At 42.8% G+C, this 21792-nt stretch overlaps 1 protein-coding gene across 1 annotated transcript in view; it reads left to right on the top strand.

Annotated features, from left to right (window-relative positions):
* The window catches only part of magi1b (membrane associated guanylate kinase, WW and PDZ domain containing 1b), a 277517-nt gene that overhangs the window by 180186 nt on the left and 75539 nt on the right, over window positions 1–21792 (top strand). The window contains 5 exon segments of the mRNA XM_080424277.1: window positions 3581–3797; window positions 5578–5660; window positions 7808–7843; window positions 18123–18180; window positions 20862–21043. Of these exon segments, the coding sequence (XP_080280403.1) occupies window positions 3581–3797; window positions 5578–5660; window positions 7808–7843; window positions 18123–18180; window positions 20862–21043 (576 nt within the window).

Raw genomic sequence — 21792 nt, forward strand, 5'->3', positions numbered from 1 at the left:
CACTTTGCTGTGTTGAAAGGGGGGGCTGCAGGATACAAGTGGTTCTTTGTGCGGGTGAGTAGAGTGGTCTCTGGGTTTGTTCTGCACATCTGCCTCAGTCTGTCTGCGCGTGTGTGTGTGTGTGTGTGTGTGTGTGTGTGTGTGTGTGTGTGTGTGTGTGTGTGTGTGTGAGGGTCAAATAGTGCCATCTGGCTGTAATCAGTGGACGCTGGTGGAATGAACACGGCCTCCATCCATACATTTAATGATGTCGCTGTCAGTAGCCTTGATAGCATTTATTTTTTTATTTTTATGTAATGTTTTGGACTGGATGTGATTGTGAATTTGCAATGCATTGATAGCAGTAACATATCGCTGCTGTCGGGCTAAAAACCTCTTATCTCCGTATTTTACCTTTTTTTGAGTTTTTTCGTAAATTAATGGCATTATTGATCACTACAGTGTCACACAAAAACATCAAAAGTAGCAGATCTACAAGCTCCTTTTTCTCTTTGGGAATTTGAATCCTGAAAAGTAACACTTGTGGACGGACATTTCCACCCGACAGAGACGATATCCGTTAGCAGTAAACTGGTCAATGGCTGGATCATTGCTCTTTTAATTGTGCCGCGACAGTGTGTTAGTGATTTGGATTATGCAGGTTTCTGTATTTATCTTGATACTGGCTTCTTCTTTTTGTTTTATGTTAGTAGGTCAGTTGGCTTTCAAAGATAGGTTGATGGCTTCAAACTGGTGTATTTCTATCAAGTGTTTTTTTTTGTTGTTGTTGGTGTTTTAGCTGTTAAGCCATTAAGACCTGGAACCGTGTCAGTGTCATTTTTAGATTTGAGCTAAAAATCATTATTCTACACTTTGGCTATTACAAAATACACAGAGTGCCGCGCTATGAGCTTGTAGATCTGCTATTTTTTTTAAATTGTGAAAATGTGTGCAAAGCTTTGAATATATGTATTTTTAAAGTGAACACTTCTAACTCAAAGCTTTGCTTCTGGGGGGTCCCTGGAACAAAATATTTTGAGATGGGGGTCCGCGGACAAATACATATAATTTTGGGGGTCCTTGACATGAAAAAGATTGAGCACCACTGATATAGAAACATATGTTTTTTTCAGAATACTGTTGGGATTCAGGAGACGAGGTGTAGAATCGGCTTCAGGTCTTAATGGGTTAATTGTGGATATGTGAATGTTTGTGTTGGAGTGTTTGAGCGTGAGCCAGACAAGGTGCCAGTCTGAATGTGAAGTGTGTGAAAGTGATTACACAGGAAGCGAGGTGGTAGGGTTCCAAGGTGTGAAGTGCCCAGTCAGCAGCACGCCTTGGCCTGAAATGTGTGTCTGTCTGCAAACCTACATTAGGGAAGAAGCAGTTCAGGATGTTAGCAACATTCTGTACAGCTGGCCCACTTTAATTGCCCCAAAAACGATAGAAGGGGAACGTGCTGGGAAGTACTGTACATACATAGCGAATGCTGGATGCACTGCGACGATGGAACAAAGATTGTTCAGGGATGTTGAACTTGATTTGTCGATCATCTTTGTCTGTACATCTTTAGCGAGCAACGGGAAGTAGCGCGTCCATTCACACTCATTGTATTTTAGCACAGTGGTCTTCAATGTTTTCCAGGCCAAGGACACCTTAGCTGAGAGAGAGAAGCAGGGACCCCCTACTACATGTTGTATACGGTTGTGTTAAACCTTTTCATAGATTTCATGGATGGCTTCAAAGTAAGCAGTCAAATGTCATACAAACGTCAAATGCTAGATATATGTAATGTACCTCATCCAGCTCTGCTAACTGTAAAAAATAGGTTAGTAGAACATTTTCAGACCCATTTCACTGAGACTTAACCACGTGGGTCTATACATGGTCCCCTCCTTTTTTCCCTCTGCACCAAATCTCTTTGCCGGAAATATCCGGTCTACAAGCTCACACAACGCATCGCGACGCGACAAGCTCACACAATCTGCGACGCGTTTTCAGTGTGTGGATTGGGCCATGTTCGCCTTAATATTCACCTATTATGACTAGGAAACAGAGCTACCCTTTCTAACCACCTGCCCACTATACCAAGACATCAGAGACACATACTTCCCACAGATCACATACATCCAAAGTGAGTTTGAAAACATGACCAACGACAAAAACTCCCATAGCTACTCGGAGAAATACAACAATGTGCGAACACAGCAGCAAGATCTGTGAACTGTTGCGATAAAAGAAGGTTAGCCAATGGATTACTAACCATTGATGTCCCGAGTAGACCTCTAGACCTACTGCACATATAAACACTATCTGTACCGAGTAGACCTCTAGACCAACTGCACATATAAACAGAGCTGCTACCTTTAAACACATTTTAAATCTGAGGCTTTTTTTGTATACTATTTAAATCGTTTTGAGAAAAAATGCTGCTATTTGTCCCAATGTGACTGCAAAAGATTGCCGCTATTTGTCCTAAAAAGCTTTATAACCTGTACATGTATAAAGCGACGCAATGTGTCATAGCTTTGTTTACACAATGTACCCCCTCCAACTGTATATACTTTCCCCATTTTCAACTGTTTTTATTATATTTTGACACTTGCTTTGGCAATGTGAACGTATGTTTTCTCATGCCAGTAAAGCTCCTTTGAATTGAATTGAATTGACTAGCCCCAGAACAGGGATGCTATGGTTCATGTTGACTAATCCTTTCTGTCTGGTGGTGTGGCTGTGACACCCACAGCCACACCACCAGAGGGAGCGATCATGATCTGGTACACCACCCAAATTCAGAACAAACATGGCAAAAGTTCTCATTCTATTACTCAGCCACCAAAATATGGAATGCCATGACACCATCCATTAAAGGATGTGTAACACTGGTTTCTTTCAAAAGTGGCCTTAAAAAAAATAATATATATATATATATATATATCTATCAGGAGACCCCAAGGTGAGGTATATATATCGAAAGGAGGTGTCATTCACTGTCGTTTTTCCTTTTTCTCCTTTGTACATATAGAGTAATGTATTGTATATTAATGTATTATTGTGCACATTTATTTATGCTACGTAGGTTGATATATTGAATTGAATACATAGGAGCACAATGGAAACAAGTCCCCAGGACTTGTTTGTGTTATCCTTTTAGCCTTCATGTCTTACTGTACCTCCGTGCTGTTTACATTTTTTTTCTTCTTTTTTTCTTTTTTATCCCACGATTTGTGTAACCCATTTTTTCACCCAGTGCCAATTGTCTAAGTAATCCTGGGAGCTACACTCCCTCTGCCAGCCTAGGGAGAGCCTAGAGCCGAGCTCATGCCTCCTTCAATGCATGAGAGCTTTCACCCGACAGGGGGGGAGGTTCCCCGGTAGGACGTAACGCGTGGAAGGAACACGTTTATTCAAAACCAGTTCCTTTCCCCTCCATCAGGCGCCCCGGCTGGCCAGGGGGAGGCGGTATAGAGACCAGGATTACTGCATGTTTTTTGTGAGGGTACCTCCCCTATGAGACACAGGGAGTTTACATTTCTGACTAATAAAGTATTCAATCAATCAATCAATCAATCAATCAATCAATCTATCTCACCCCCTGCAGGAGACTCTAGTGAAGAGCTTCAGCACTCGGTGCACCCCTTCGCCCCCGTCCGCCAGAGTGCCCCGTCCTACGCCGGGACCACCCCCTCGCCAACTGCCACCACGGAGAGCACACAGCAGACACACCCTCACCTGAGCCCCCCCGAGGACCCCCTGGGACCTCTGCCTGACAACTGGGAGATGGCCTACACCGAGAGCGGAGAGGGCTACTTCATAGAGTAAGTGACAGTGGGTTCTCTCAACCTGTGGGTCGGGGACCCCCAGGTTATTTTTTTTTTTTGAGGGGGGGGGGGGGGGTCCCCAGATGACAGTGAAGAGACAATTTTAGGACTTTTAAGACATTTTTAATACCAAAAAAAGAAAGAAAGAAATTAAAGGAAAACATACCATTACTGCATCAAAAGTAATCAACAAACGAAACTATGAAAAGTGAAAACTGGTCAAACATCGGTCAAATTACATAAGAAAGAGGCAGAAATTGTTCAGAATTAATTTACGAAAAAAAAAACACAAAAGGTTTCTGCCCGACAACAACAATATTTGCATACCGACCCATGTTGTTGATGGTCTAAAGTTCCACACCACGCTCGACCTTGCCTCAAGGCACACCAGTGTCTCTCAGGAGAACCATGGAACGTTCTGTGGACCTTAATGAACCCCAGAGGATATGCACCCCACTGATGTTAGACCCCATTGCCTTTCCTCTAGGCCAGGGGTTCCTGCACTTTTTACAGCTCAAGACCCACATTTCGTGTCACCCCGGGGGTCCCGAACTTACAAAAATACATTATGAAATAATCACTTCAATCACTAGCCTGGAACAGCAGATATACAGCTTGTAGATCAGCTGTTTTTGAATAGCCAACATATCAATGGATAACGTTGTTAAAAGAATGATTGTGATGCTATGTTAAATACCTATGTTTTGTGCCATGATAGCCAGATGGACAAGCGAAGTGAAAAAAGAAATCCAGGCTATTTAAAGGGATATTTCACTTTCAAACATGTTTGGGGTCATTTTAACATCTACGCAGGCTTTTGTGAGCACCACGCCAAGTCGCTTGATTCAGTATTTAGATATTTGATTTTCATTTTATCAGACACGCCCCATACAAGGGCATTGTAACTTCAAACTCCATTTTAATCGATATCGAAAACTTGGTTCTGGCGACTGATATTGTCCTTCTAATGTGTGAGGGGGCCGTGCTTTTTCAATTACTTTTTTTTCATTTATGAAATAAGTAATTGGAAAAAAAACATGGTCCCCTCAAGTATTAGGAGGGCAGTATGAGTCACCAGAACCAAGGACAGGTGTTTTCGATGAATCTATCATGGTTAGATAGGGGGAAAAGTAGTTAATAGCATCACAATCATTCAATTATTTGAAAAGTATAGAAAATGTTTTTTTTTTCCTTTTACACAGATCTTCTCTTCTGGGGGTCTCTGGCACAAAACATTGTTCAGATCGGGGTCCGCGGCCAAATACATATACATTTGGGGGTCCTTGACGCAACAAAAAAATGTTTGGTGGTAGGCAGCCCCCCCCCCCCCCAAAAAAACAACAACAACAGTATCTAGCGGACTTGACTTTTAAAGCAATTTACAGGGTTACAAGTGCTCCTCCTGTGCCATCCCTCTCAGCTTCCCTATCATCTCATCAAAAAGATTGTTGGATATTTTCAGACATATTTAAATATTTGAAAAGAAATTATAATCAAACAATAACTTGGCGGCCCCCCTTTGCAATGACTCTGAGGAACCCCCTGGGGTCGTGGACCCCCTTTTGAATACCCATGCCCTATTGCATAAGAACAGCTCTAGATTCTAATGTACAGTATAAACCTCTTTAAATTAGCACCCTATGCTCTGTGGTTAAAGCATTGCAGTCTTCATTGCTGCATGTTAGAAATGAAGCTGAGCTTTGTGGGGAGAGATTTGTTCAGTGTTTGGTGTCATTTCCTAGTAGTGATAATGTATCCTGTGTGTGTCTATGTTTAGCCACAACACAAAGACCACTTCCTGGATAGACCCTCGGTGCCTGGACAAGCCGCAAAAACCCCTCGAAGAATGTGAAGATGACGGTACGTGTGTGTGTGTGTGGGTGTCCTCTTGTGTTTGCGCCAGTGCCTGTGTTTTGTGTTAGCGTGTGTGTTTGTTTCCTCAGAGAGACAAAAGGACATTACACTGACCTGTGTTGTATCAAGGTCCACTTATTTGTGTTTTTAGCTGGCGTACTGTTATTTAACCACTTAAACCCCAGCATCCGTAGTGTTGGGAAAGCTTTCAGAAAGTAGCAGATCGACAAGCTCACAGCCACGCATTGTGAGCTTGTCAATTGTCTATTTTCAGGGAAAGCTTTCCCCACAATAGCAGAAAACGGAAAAGCTCAGTTCAGTTTCAGACACCAGTATAGAGTTCAGTTTCAGACACTAGTATAGAGTTCAGTTTCAGACACCAGTATAGAGTTCAGTTTCAGACACTAGTAGAGTTCAGTTTCAGACACTAGTATATATCTCAGTTTCAGACACTAGTATATAGCTCAGTTTCAGACACTAGTATATAGCTCAGTTTCAGACACCAGTATAGAGTTCAGTTTCAGACACCAGTATAGAGTTCAGTTTCAGACACCAGTATAGAGTTCAGTTTCAGACACCAGTATAGAGTTCAGTTTCAGACACCAGTATAGAGTTCAGTTTCAGACACAAGTATAGAGTTCAGTTTCAGACACCAGTATAGAGTTCAGTTTCAGACACCAGTATAGAGTTCAGTTTCAGACACTAGTATAGAGTTCAGTTTCAGACACTAGGATGAAGTACTCCGGTCAACCATATAGGGTTTAAGTGGTTAATAAGTGTTAGATTTTGTGGGGAACTGAAGAAGAAGATGCAGAATGTAACAGCAACAATTGTTTTCAGTTTTATATATCGGATGATAAAATAAATACAACACCCGTTCAAGATCATTGAGATGATACTTGATCTAGAACAGCCATTCCCCCCTTAGCCTCAAGGTGGCAGTGTCCGGCTACAAAAAGTAATCAGAGTTGTGTTACGGCACAGCACACAGTACAGTTTTAGTGAGCACAGTACAATATGGTGCCGTCTTGTTGAGCTGTGCGTCTGAGCGAGGCAGCCCGCCCCTCAGAGACCAACTGATTGTCTAGCTCTAATAAATAACCTCCCCCCTTGTCTTGCACAAGGGCATCCCCCCTTCGCCCACACAGGGGGCGTGGTTATGTACATGAAAATGTGTACACACACACTGAGTTGGCTTACAGTAGATGTGATTATTAATTTCCCCTGTGGCGTGACAGCACTTTTTGCCAAATGAAAAACGACCCAGATTCCAATGTGAATAAAATTACCATTCACCTCCAGCTCTGATTCAAAATCGCTGTCAGTCCCAAGAATGTGATGACTTGATTCTTAGTTCATAGTTGCTGTTGATCTTTGCAAAATGAGGCTTGTGACCTTGAATGTTTGGTTTTGACTCCACCTAGTGGTCAGGGATAATTGTTGCCGTTCACCAGTGGTGGAAGAAATATTCTGTATTTTTTGGAAAACTAGCAATACCACAATGTAGAAATACTATGTTACATAAAAACTATAAATATATTGCCAACAAGATGTACTTGAAGTTCCAAACTAAAAGTACAGTACGTATTATGCAGAATGTCCAGTTAATAATTTTTTTTTAAAAAAATAGCAGATCTAAGAGCTTGTAGATCTGCTATTTTCAAATAGTATAAAATAGGGCTTAATTGTATGTTAAATGTATGTTTTTGAAATGATAATCAAAATGTACCTAGTAGCTAAAGTTTTCGCCGAGTAAAAAAAAGTACAGCATTTGCCTCTGAGATGTAGTGAAGTAAAAGTATAAAGTATTGAAAAATGGAAATAAAGTAAAAGTACCTCAGAATTGTTCTCAAGTACAGTACTTGAGTAAATCGTCTCTGTCAGGTGGAAACAAAATGTCCAAAAAAGGTTACTTTTCAGGATTCAAATAAAAACATGACAGATCTACAAGCTGCATTTTAAGCTTATGGATCTGCTACTTTTGATACTTTTGTGTGACGCTGAATTAAAAAATAAATAAAGATAGAGGTTTCTGCCCGACAACAAGGATATGTATTGTACTTGGTTACGCTGCCATTCACTAACGTGTACACGTTGTTTACCTCTTTGTCTCTCTTCTCTGCTCTCTCTGTTCCCCATCATGGGTCATGTAGAAGGGGTACACACAGAGGAGCTGGACAATGACCCAGGTAAGAAGTTAACCTCTTTCAAAACTGATATGCAATTGGCCGCGGACCGCCATCTGAAAAGGTTTTGTGCCAGGGACCCCCATAAGAGAACATTTATGTAAAAAAGAAAAAATCTAAACTATTCAAAATGTTCCAAACATTTGCGATATTTTTCAAAAATGTTCAAAAATAGCAGATGTACAAGCTCGCAGCGCGGCACGAAGTGTCGCGCTGTGAGCTTGTACCTCGGCTATTTTTGAATAGTCAACATATAAATGGATAAAGTGGGTAAAATGATTGTGATGCTGTATTAATTAATTTAGCTGGGGACCCGCTGGAACCCCCCCAAGGACCCCTGGGGGTCCCCGGACCCCACTTTGAGAACCAACGCGTCAGGGTGACCAGACAGTACTGTACCTGGTTTCAAGCTGGGTGTCCCAACTCGAGTCCCGACAAATACGTATCTCTAAAACTCAAATGTACAGGTTTTCAATATTCACTTGCCAAATTGGTCCAGGTTTTCACCACAATTATATTAATAGCACTTGTATTTTGAGTGCCTTACATAGACGTTCATCATGTTCTGTTCTGTTGCAAGGTGCAGTCACTTAGGTGTGCTAAGTGCTAAAATAATTGCCCCCCCATTCTGATGAAAACACCCGGTCAAAACAAAACAAAAAGGAAAAGGAATTGTCAGAAGTACGGAAATATCTTAAGTTGTGAGCTAGCTTAGGTAACTGAGTTGTGAGCTTGCAAGATTGGCTATTTCTTTTAAATCATATTTAAAGGACATCTTCACCCATTTTCTTCGTGTAATTGGTCCTCACTTATGCTCATGATAAAATGGCACTATCCTTTTTCTACTCGGTCTGTGTCTCAGAGGACGGCTGTTGACACTTCAGAAACCCGCCTACCAGTGACATCATTTAGGCAGCGTTTTGTTTTCAAACAAGATTTCAAAGGTTTTATTTAGGTTTTTATTAACTTTCCAGGAATAGAAAGCCAGCAGTTTCTATTTTCTTGGATTCCCCATCGATGACGTCACTGGTAGGCGGGTTTCTAAACTGTCCACAGCCCTCCTCCGAGACATAGACCGAATAGACAAAAGTTATAATGAGCATTAGTGAGGACGATTTATATGAAGATAGGTTAAAACGGGTGAAGTTGTCCTTTAAGTGATTAAGGGTCCCAGTTTTGGAATTAAAAAAATATGGTCACCCTATTATCTGCCTAACTCTGCGGACACACACACACACACACACACACACACACACACACACACACACACACACACACACACACACACACACACACACACACACACACACACACACACACACACACACACACACACACACACACACACAGTATGTCCTATGCCAGCCCACAACCGCCAATGTCACCTTGGCCTAGCACAGATGTGTCACTTGGGATGCCAAAGGAATAGTAACAACAGTTTCACGTGCGTGCGCTCGTGATGTGTTTCTTGTGTGTAACGTGTGTGCGCGCTAGGGCTGAGCGATATGTATACAAAAATAAAATCAATATCACGATTATTTAAAACTTCTCTTGCCTCGATTATGATTAATGAACACATTTTATTCAATCAAAGTAGCAGATCTACAAGCTCGCATTGTGTCACAATGCGCCACGTTATGAGGCTTAGCAATTTTCACTTTTTGTGAAGCCACCAAAAAAAAGATATCGTCGGGTGGAAACCTCATATGTCCAAAACTGTTACTTTTCAGGATTGAAATGAAAAAATAGCAGAAGTAACAGATCTACAAGCTCAAAACGAGCTGTCAGATCTGCTACTTTTGATACTTTTGTGTGACACTGTAGAATGATCAAGTAGTGCGTTAAAGTTATACAGTGCAGGTCCACAAATAACGATTTTTAGCAGCCTTTGCTGGTCATTACCGTCACTGCAGGCCGTTTGTTTATTCCTCTGTTACCCAGAATTCCATTTGTTTTCACCGGAAGACGGAAGCGTTTCAAAAAGCGTTCTTTTAATTGTTTTATACGATCTGTGGATCGTTTCTCTTAGCCAGTGGAGCTTTAGTTACCGTGAGCTGTGTTTTCTTTTTCTGTTGTTTTTCGACCTTCAAATCATACAATCTCTTAAAATCAGCGTGAGTTTCCTTTTTGTTATTAGCGCGGTAGTTCCTGGCCAAACAGGAAACCGGTGCGGTAGTTCCTGGCCAAACAGGAAACCGGTGCGGTAGTTCCTGGCCAAACAGGAAACCGGTGCATTTCCGCCTCCGTTTTCCGGCCAGATGACGTCATTTTCGCGGGAAAGGCTCACCGAGCCACCGTTCAATAGAAAATGTATAAATAAAAGGCTTTCGGGGGTGAAATTCATGGAGTGGGTGTTGTGAAACTTTTGCCACTCACAAAAGATATACAATTTAACTTTAGTTTTGTTGAAAAAGTTACCTAGTATTACTTTAATTTACGAAAAAAACACCAAAGGTTAGAATACGGAGATAAGAGGTTTCTGTCCGACAGCAACGATGTTGTACTTGGTTACTTGCCACCGCTGCCATTCACTAACGACAGCAGCGATATATAAAGGAAGAAAACGTGCTTCTTAATTCTTAATTAATCGATTTACCTAGATGAGCCAGATTAAGGCAGTTACTGGTTCTAAATGTCAGTTACTGGTTCTAAATGTCTGTTTTGATTATATTTTCGGTTGGCCAGGCCTAGTGTCAGCGCCACCAGACTACCAACATAAATCATTCCATCATGATTCAGACTTGTCACCGTTGATGTGAGGCGGATTAATTCTACTGACGTTTTCCTAATGATTGTGTTAGTGAGAGCATTACCACATGCTGTCAGATACTTGACCTTCGCTCAGAGGACTCCATTCCCAGAGTGTGTGTGTGTGTGATTGACAGTCTGAGAGCCTGGTGGTCTTGAATGTCACTACCAAACACACCGTTCACACACACACGCACACTCACACATGCACGCACCACACACACGCGTGTGCGTGCGCACACACACGCACGCACGCACGCACGCACGCACGCACGCACGCACGCACGCACGCACGCACGCACGCACGCACGCACGCACGCACGCACGCACGCACACACGTACACACGCACACACACACACACACACACACCTGTTACTATACTTGTGAGGACATCAACATTATAGGATGGTGATTTTACAAATGTTTTTTTTTGTGCCTTTTTTTGTGCCATTTTGAACCCTAACTCTAAACCGAAAATAACCGAACTACAAGCTCACAAAGTAGTGAGCTTGTAGATCTGTTATTTTCGGTTCATGACACCGGCACGCAGTCTAAATCAGTCACAACTCCAACCTCAAACCCTAAACCTAACCTCTAAATGTGTAATCCTAACCCTAACCTGAATATCTGTCCTCACAATGTCTATTTCTCACATTCTACTATACTTGCGGGGACATTTGGCCGGAGTATAGTAATACTAGTGTACACACACACACACACACACACACACACACACACACACACACTAAATTAATACACAGCCAACACGCTTACAACACACAAGCGCACGCTGTCAGGTCATATCATCATAGCATTGTTTTAATGATTATCTCCTAATGGAATGTAGTCTGTGTGGTGCAGAGAGAGAGAGAGAGAGAGAGAGAGAGAGAGAGAGCATCATCAGTGCACTCTAACTAGCCTATCAGACACGGTGGCCACTAAATGCTGTGATATAAACGATGTCTGGAGACGACAGTCTGTGCTTTTCATGATGCTGGGTAATGAATGACGTCATGTTGCATTAGAGATGGTGCCATGGTTAATGGCTGCACTGGGGCATTGCTTAATGAACACCACTTTATGGGCTGAACCGCACCGCCGTGGATTAAAGCTGTGATTCTCTACCTTTTTTTCCCCCTTTTTTTTTTTTTAAGGAACCCCGGTTTGATATTTTAACTTTTTGTGTTTTTTCGTAAATTAAAAGCCCTACTTGATCATACTACAGTGTCACACAAAAGCATAAAAAATAGCAGATCCGCAAGCTCGAACCGTGGTGCGAAGCGGCGAGTTTTGAGCCTGTCGATCTGCTGTTTTTGCTCTTTTTGAATTTGAACTGAAAAGTAACCGTTTTGTACGTATGAGGTTTCCACCCGACAGAGATGATACATTTTTCATCTCAGGGACTCCAGTCTACGTTGTAGAGAATATACAAATGGAAACTAAAATGGACCCCTGGAACCCCCTCAAGGACACTTGGGGGTCCCCGGACCCACTGGATTACAATACCATAAAAATTATGAATCATGACACACGTCAAAGAGTTATTATCCAGTGATTATTTAACAGTTTTTTAATTAAACTAGCTTTTAATGCTTTTCCATTTCGAAAAATCCATCTTGAAAAATGATGCTCGGCATAACGGCAGTCATTTGAGGTCAGGACCGCTTATTAAATGACTACCTTCGAACGCAATTAATAATTTGACAGGATATGTTGATTTTAAAAAATGATTTTGTTATTAGCATACAAGCCTTTCAGTAAAAAAAATAAAAAGAGGTCCATTAGATTTTATGATTAGAGCCACATCCATCAAAGTAAGAGCCCGGCGAATGCCAGACTTTTGGGTCCGATGCTGATTTTGGAGAGACCTACAGTAGATCGTTGGCCGATGCTTTGACTTCTATGAAATCGGACATGACATATTATTTGTTTAAAAACACTTAAAGGACAAGTCCGGACTAAAATAACATAGACCTGTTTTCCTACTTATATTGATCCCAAATGACTGGCCATGGGGTCTATTTGCAGGATTGCCCCTGTCGTCCAGTTTCCCCATCAGTCCCCAGCAGCCCTCAAAAGTGCGTTCAAAAGTGATCTTTTTTTTTTCATGTCCCACACGAGCCTCCGTAGTCTGCTAAACAGATGTTATGCTGCTAAAGCGTTTAAGTGTCTCTGTGGGTTTTATGAATATTGAGCAAATGAAAAGCATTAACAAGAGGCCTGTGACATGCCTCCCCCTGGTCAGCCGGGGGGGGCTGATGGCGAGGAAAAGAACTGGTTGGAATAACGTGTTCCTTCCCCGCGCTACGTCCTACCGGGGAAACTCCCCCCCTGTCAGGTGATGAGAAGCGGCCTGCTCACTCCTCATGCATTGAAGGAGGCATGAGCTCAGTTCGGGGCTCTCCCCAGGCTGGCAGAGGGAGAGTATCGCCCAGGATTACAGTTTTAGGCAATTGGCACTGGGTGAAAAAACGGGGTACAAAAATCGTGGGATACCTTTTTTAGAGAAAAAAAGAAAAAAGAGGCTTGTGACTAAATAATAACTACATTGGATCCATTGGAACGCAGGTTATTTTGTTCCATTTCCTGAAAAGTAACAGTTTTGGACATACAAGGTGTCCACCCGACGGAGACAATAAGAGGAAGACAAAAGACAGTGCGTGTGCTCGCTCACCTGTGCACACAACACCATACCCCAAACTTCTCCAGGGGAAATCAAACGCTCGGCTGTGGGGGAGACATGCAAACAGTTTAATAGGTAATTTGTCAGCCGCGCGAGCCTCTAAGCCCCGAGCTCTGAAACACTCTTTTGACAGACGCCAGTTCTTTCCTTCTCTCGTTCTCTCACGCGGCGGTATGCTGTCGAGATTGTGTCTCAGGCGCAGCCTGCTGAGAAATATAGCACATCGTTGCTGTCGGGTCGAAACCTGTTATCTCCATGTGGTAACTTTTGGTGATTTTTTTTCGTAAATCAACGCCCTACTTGATCATACTACAGAGTCACACAAAAAAGCATCAAAAGTAGCAGATCCACAAGCTCGAAACGCGGCGCGAAGCGACTTGTTTTGAGCTTGTGGATCTGCTACAATTACAATTTAGGCATTTAGCACACGCTGTTAATCCAGGGCGATTTGCAGTAAGCAAAGACAACACAAGGTAATGCATCAAATGCATAGAAATAGTCATCTAGGATCATAGGCAAACCAAGAGCCTATCATCAGTCTAACAGTAGAATATCGAAAAAATATCTGTAATCTCTGCATTGAAACTATACACACTATAGGCAGTGTTGCCAGATTCTGTGATAGAAACAAGCAACCAGGTCTAGGAAAACCAGCCCAAAATAAGCGACTATGGGCCACATGAGTACTTTAACATGCACATCAGCTATTTGAAAATAGCAGATCTACAAGCTCACAACGCGTCGCGATGCGACGCGTTGTGAGCTTGTAGATAAAATAAAATAAAATCTTGCGGGGAAATTAATAATAAGCAGATCTGGCAACCCTGACTATAGGATGCCAGGTCAACAATGACCTGGCATCTGCATCTTGAATCCTGAAAAGTTACATTTTTGGACATATGAGGTTTCCACCCGACTGAGACGATATAGCACATACATGATGTAGGTATGGTCGTACGCGCACACCACACACACACACACACACACACACACACACACACACACACACACACGCACACACGCACACAGGTGCTCCTCCAGGAGCGGAACCAGTCTAGTGTGAAATCAAGTGGGTGATTAGAATTTTTGGCGCGAGGGAGCGCGCCACCGCAATTCCGCTTAGCGTTCCACTCCACAACACCAGAATGATAATGCGGCCAGGGCTGTTTTTGTGTGTTACTGCAGTAGTTGTGTTGTGCAGCAAACACTAATGAATACAACCCATGATGCAATCCCTTGTTCATAGCCATCTGCTCTTTATATTGGCAAAATATGGAGTAATGGCATCGCATAAACATACCCATGTTGCCTACGAGTATCACACGCGCGCTTTGTGCTTTCTGACGACCTCAGCAGTTTGGTGGTGACTGTTGATTGCAGGTTTTAGCATTACGATATGGTACCACCAGCCATGGATGGATGGATGCCACACTTCATGGAGAAAAAGAAAGGCTGGCTACAGTTGGGGTGGAGTGCTGTATGCGTGCCCTTTCAGCAAATCTGTCCTGCTTTTTTTTATTGTATCCATTGCTAACTATAGCGCCAGACCGATAATATCAGCCATTATTATTATTATTAACGTCTCTGCCCAAAACTGTTACTTTTCAGGATTAAAATAGAAAAAGTAGCAGCTCTTCAAGCTTGTGGATCTGCTACTTTTGATGCTTTGGTGTGACGCTGTAGTATGATCAAGTAGTATTTTAACACAAAAAGCTAAAATATGGAGATTTGGTGACATCGGTATCAGCAATTATGATCTACAAGCACGGCTATTTAACATTGTTTAAAAGAGTGGTTAATGGTGGTTAAATGAAATAAGCCTGTTAAATAAACCTAGTCCATACCCGGGGGTGTGCGCACCCAAACTATATGCAGTCTCTCTCTCGCTCTCGCTCTCTCTATCTCTCTCGCTCTCTCTCTCTCTCTGCTGGCATTCTCTTTGCGGTTGTGTGTGAAGACTCTTTACTCTTTTCGACACATAACATACACTACAGCAACAGCCTTGCTGGGTCTGCTACATGCCATGACTTTAAATCAAAGTCCTTTCAAACGTTATAGCGCTGAGCCAGCTCTCTCTGCTGCAGTTCTCTCTGGCGTTGTGTGTGTGTGTGTTTGTGCGTAATATACTGTAGCCCCGAAGTCCACCGACCATCCAGCTGGGTTATGGGACCACTACCGCGGCTACAAGATCCTATAGCCTGCGTGAATCGCAACCGTGACAACGGAGCCCATGTGCTGTGGCAAAAAATGCAACGCTTAAAATATGGGAAAAGTCAAAATTTGCTTAATAACTCTCTTCATATGCCAGTGGGCAATGGCTGTGTACAAATACTGATCAGCTGGTCAACCCACTGAGGAGAGAAAGGGATGAGGACAAAATGACAGACTGAGGTTTCCTCATTTTATTGTAGGATAGTTGGATAAAGTTCAGTTTATATGTTTATTATAACATCTCTGTCAGGTGGAGACCTCACATATCCAAAACTTTTCAGGATTCAAATTCCAAAATAGCAAAAGTAGCAGAAACTCAAAATGCGTCGCTTCGCACCGCGTTTCGAGCATGCGGATCTGCTACCTTTGATGCTTTTGAGTGATACTCAAAAGCATGTCATGTAGTATGATCAAGTAGGGCGTTAATTTACGAAAAAACACAAAAAGTTAGAATATGGAGATAAGAGGTTTCTGCCCCGACAGCAACGATATTTATTTGTTCGCTCATAAGCTTAACGTTCTCAATTAGAACTTTAATCAAATCTTACTTTTTTGAAAATTTCTGTCAAAATATCGGTCAAAACATCGGTAACGAGTGGTCCAGGACAAAATCAGGGTTGGCATCGGACTCAAAAACCTGGCATCAATCGGGCTGTACTACTGACTCCAGTTGGAGTGCAGCATGCCCTGCGTGCCCTTTCAGCAACTCTTGTGCTGCTTTTTTTATTGTATCCTCTGCTAACTACCACTTTAACCAAGGACCCTCGTCATTAGTCAGGGGGAGACTCTCCGGGGTTGATGGATGGTAATTACTATCGACCAGTACTCAGGGCGAGCTGTAATTGGCTGAGGGTAACGATATGCAAAGCCGATTTCTCACTGGAGGCCATTACTGGACCACACATGTTTGTAGCCCATTTACAAGCTGCTGACATTTTTCCATGTTGGAGGCTCTCCAATAGTCAATGCCGTTGTAATCAAGACAATAGAAATGAGTCAGACGTCTCTGTTAGAGATAATTACCTTTGTGTTCCTGGCACGCACGCACACACACACGCACACACACGCTGTAGAGATGCAGCAAGATCGAGACATCAGGCAATTACACGGTAGCCTTAGTAATATGCTTATCTTGTCATAATCAGCCTTGATTATGATGAAAAGAAAATCCTCTTTAAGTCAGATTCTCTGCACCTTTTTTTTGTGTGCGTGCGTGGGTTAGTTAGTGTCAAGTCAACAGGTGCTTGTCAACAGGTGCTTTCATTGCCATCCGGCTGAATGAAGCAGTTTTTCTCGACACAAAGTGCTAGACAGGATTGTGCTAATGCACTTATGGAGAAATGTAAGTACGCAAAATGGAAGGCTTTTCATTCAACTTGAACTTAGTCGTCTCGCCAAGAAAAACACAAAAAAAACTGTCATTCTGCCTGTAAAAAGGTTATTCATAAAATACAAAACATCCAATAAGGAAGTGTTTTTTTTTACATGAAAAAAAAACGTTATAAGAGTCTTCTCTCATGGCTGTCACAAAATTTGGCCACGGAAATACAAATCAATTCGACATGAAAATGTCAATTTCAATTCACATTTTCAGCCTTCACAAAGTAGACACTCTACTTTGTGAAAGCCTTTAAACTAGAAACTGAAATGAATCAATATTGGGGCTTATTTCTCACCTAAAATGTTATCAGAAAGTGTGTTGGTTGAAGTGTACATGATAACTATTGTGTGGACACAGATGCAGTGCTACCATTTAGCTTTAGCACTCTCCTGCTCAGAGGGTTGGACGTCGCTATGACAACCAGATACATTTGCTGTGGGAAAACGATGCTAGTCGAGTTGTGAGCCGCCTCCTATGCAGTGGAAAAGTACCATGGCTGGCTGGCTGGCTGGCTGACACTGACTGACTGACTGACTGACTGACTGGCTGGCTGACTGACTGACTGACTGACTGACTCAATAAGGAAGGAAGAGGTCCTCTCGAGGGGCGAATGATATTATAAAAACTCGATATTGGGATATTAGTTTTTTTTTTGCCATAAATAATGTGATATAAATCAATTCACTGTACAGTATAAATTATATACGGATCGGCTTGTATCCAAATTTCAATAGCTCCTTTAAAAATTAGGTTGATTTTAGAGTGTGAAATAAGGCAGTTCAATACTCTGGTTGACTCATACATTCAACCTTTGTTTACAAAGGTTGAATGTCACTGGTCTTTACAGTGTAAAGACCAATGACCAAGAAATCATTCAATCATTGTTATTCCTCAGATGGACTATACTGTTTTGGACTGGATCAATTTGCCTTAGCTACATGATACATCGCAGCCTCCGCAATGTATGTGACTGCTGCACATGTGAACATTGTGTCGCCGATGCTGAAACAATGTTATCGTCTCTGTCGGGTGGAAACCTCATACGTCCAGAACTGGTACTTTTCAGGATTCGAATTCAAAAGCATCGACACAACAGGTTAGAATATGGAGATGAGAGGTTTCTGCCCGACAGCAACGATATTGTGCTGCAGCCCTAGTCCTCTATTTGTGCTGGTCTCCCATAGGGCTCAATGTACAACACACAGCAACTTTAATTCTTAATTCTTTCCCCCTTGCTTCTCTCTCTCTCTCTCTTCAGAATTGCCAGCAGGATGGGAAAGAATAGATGATCCAGTGTATGGGGTCTATTATGTTGAGTAAGTCACACACACACACACACACACACACAAACATATGCGCCAATAGAAGCAAATACTAGTAAAGGCACCTGCGTTTTAACATAGTAGATGAGATGTCAATGTTTTCCTCTTCAACACAGAAGCCCATCACGCGAGCGCACACACACACACACACACACACACACACAGACACACACACACACACACACACACACACACACACACACACACACACACAGACACAGACACACAGACACACACACACACACACACACACACAACTAGCAGATCTACTGTGAGCTTGTAGATCTCCTATTTTCGGGTGCCAGACGCTGCGTCGTGCCACAGAATATTCAATCAGGCGTAAGACCTCATCAACGAAGCTCAACGCAACCTGCTATGTCTAGTAATTTGGGGGGGAAAGGGAAATGTAGGCAATTTTGTTTGTGTTTACCCATCTTCTGAAAAACAAGCACCATACGGCGCAATTTGATGCGACTGCATCTCATCCCAGCCTGGTGACCCCCGGGGGCACCGTGGCATTAATATAAACATGTTTCATGCCTGTTTTGTTGTTCAAAGCCATACCACAGGGGGGTTCAGAGCAGCTGTTTCCATCTTTTTTTGTTCTGTTCTTTTCGGCGATATTATTTTTCAATATACTGTACGTTGACTTGTACCCCCCTGCAACGCAATGCTACATAATGAGCCAGTATGTTCGCACACACGCACACGCACACGCACACACGCACACGCACACGCACACACACACACAGTGTCTTGAGGTGTAATATTCTTCCCAGAGATGTTGTGCTCCCCTTATTACGTTTTAGGAAATTGGGAAAATCCTGTATTTTCCACATGGATCCCATGTGGTTCTTATTTTAGTCACGAGCTCATGTTAACCTTTTCGTTGGTTAAATATTTCGTCGCTGTCAGGCCAGAAACCATATTTATCATGTTTTTGCTTTCAGTTTTTCTCGACACAAAGTGCTAGACAGGATTGTGACGTCAAGTCCTAATGCACTTATGGAAGTACGCAAAATGAAAGGCTTTTCATTCAACTTGAACTTGGTAGTCTCGTCAAGAAAAAGAAAAAAAATGTTATTCATAAAATACGAAACATCCAATGAATCGATTCATTTTATGCTCTTAACATACTGAATGAATCTTTCTCACAGAGCATTAATGTTGTGTCCACTCTCACTGAGTCTAAAGCCTACGGTAGAGTGACCCCTTTGACCCTTCCGCCTCTGTGTTGTGGCATTATAGTCTACTAAAACGAAGCATTCATTTACGAAAGAAAAAAAACAACGCTTCAAAAGTTGGAAAAACAAGAGATGCAGAAAGGTTTCCGCCCATGCTTAATCCTCTCATTCACCTTCCAGTAGCCCTCTTATATATGGCGTGACTCTTTTTTCTTCCTTCTTGGTGTGTGTGTGTGTGTGTGTGTGCATGTGCGTGTGCGTGTGCTTGTATTACTATACTTGTGAGGCCCAAATGTCCCCAGAAGTCTAGTAGAATTTCAGGAATAGACATTGTGAGGATCATTTTCCAGGAAAATTGTTGTTTTGAGTTTGAAAAATATTTTTAGGACTAGACATTTAGAGGTGTTAGGGTTACAGTTTTTGTTTATTAAATACTCGGTTGTGTGGCTATTTTCAGTCATTTTCAATGCCTCCTAAAATGTTTATATCCTCACAAGTATATGTACTACGAACGTGCATGTGTGCGTGCGTGTAGGGGTGTTTGCATTGCACCATAAACAGTGTCAGCCTTGCTGTATTAATCACAGCTTATCATCATCTCTCTCTCTCTCTCTCTCTGGTTCCTCCTTATCTCCCTCTCTCCTATTTCCTTATCCTCTCCTCTATCTTTTGCCCACTGCGTGCGCGCACACACACACACACACACACACACACACACACACACACACACACACACACACACACACACACACACACACACACACACACACACACACACACACATACATAAACATGCACTCTCTCACTCCTTCGAGTTTATCCCCTCTCTTCTTCTCTGTCAACCTTTTTTCCCCTCTAATTTCTTCCTCACATCCTCTCTTCTTCACTCCACGTCCACTCGTCCTCTCACCCCCCCCCCCTTACTATTGTTTCGTCTTCTTCTGTTTATCTCTCATTCCATTGCAATGCTCATCTTAACCTCTACTCCTCTACTCCTCTCATAATTCTGCCGTCTTTCCTATACCTATTCTTCCTTCCTTCTTTCTCTCTTTTCTTCCCTCTTCCCACCCTTCCTTTTTTCCCTTCCTTTTTTTCTTCCTTCTTTCTTTCTTTTTTTCTTCTTTTTTTCGTTCTTTCTTCTATCCTTCATCTCGTTCTGTCTTCCTTCCTTCCTTCCTTCCTTCCTTCGTTCGTTCGTTCCTTCCTTCCTTCGTTCGTTCGTTCGTTCGTTCGTTCGTTCGTTCCTTCCTTCCTTCCTTCCTTCCTTCCTTCCTTCCTTCCTTCCTTCCTTCCTTCCTTCCTTCCTTCCTTCCTTCCTTCCTTCCTTCCTTCCTTCCTTCCTTCCTTCCTTCCTTCCTCCCTCCCTCTTCCTCCCTCCCTCCCTCCCTTCCTTCCCTCCCCCCTCTTCCCTCCCTCCCTCCCTCCTTCCCTTCCCCTTCCCTCCCTCCCTCCCTCCTTCCCTCGCTCCCTCCCCCCTTCCCCCCCAAACAGTCACATCAACAGAAAGACCCAGTATGAGAACCCCATGCTGGAGGCTAAGCGTCGCAGGCACCATCAGCAGGACCAGCAGGGTGGACCTCCTGGTCCACCTGGGCCCCCTGGGCCTCCTGGGCCTCCTGGGCCTCCTCAGCCCCAGAGCCAGCAGCCACCTGAAGGTGAGCGCTACATCCGAGGTTCGTTCAACAAGCCCCGGCCCCGGCCCAGTCGGGCGTCATTTACCTTTTCTTTATGATTCTAAACCATGTTTTATTATGGGGACGACTGGTCAACCGTATGTGTGCGAGTGTTTGGAAAGCCAGTGGTGGAAAGTACCTTCAGTGCATTTACCCCCATGTACTGTCCTTAACCCACTTTAGACCGGGAACGCGTCTGTGTCATTTTTAGATTTCTTTGGCTATTCAAAAATAGCAGATATACAAGCTCATAGTGCGGCACTCGGTGCCGCGCTATGAGCTTGTAGATCTGCTAATTTTGAAAACATCTTGAACATTTGTGCAAATCTTTGAATACTAGACCATACCCGTCGGGGGATATGAGCACCCACGCTTGTTTCACGGATGTGACAACTCTGGCGCTTGTTTCACGCACATGATTTGGCAACCCGGGAGCCAGCGAACACAAAAACGGGGGTCCTTGACATGAAAAAGTTGGAGCACCACTGATATAGAAACATACGATTTAGAAGAAATTTGGAGAATATTCAAAGATTTGCACAAATTTTCCAGATTAAAAAAAAAAGAAATAGCAGGTATACAAGCTCTTAGTGCGGCACTCGGTGCCGCACTAAGAACTTGTATATCTGCTATTTTTTAATACGTTTTCTGTTATCGTGGGGATAATAGCCGATAATAGCCGAATCCACAAGCTCACAACGCAACGCCACACGTTGTGAGCTTGTCGATCTGCTACTCCCCTACATCTC

Source organism: Gymnoscopelus braueri (genome assembly GCF_963280865.1).
Source record: "Gymnoscopelus braueri genome assembly, chromosome: 3".
NCBI classification, from domain to species: domain Eukaryota; kingdom Metazoa; phylum Chordata; class Actinopteri; order Myctophiformes; family Myctophidae; genus Gymnoscopelus; species Gymnoscopelus braueri.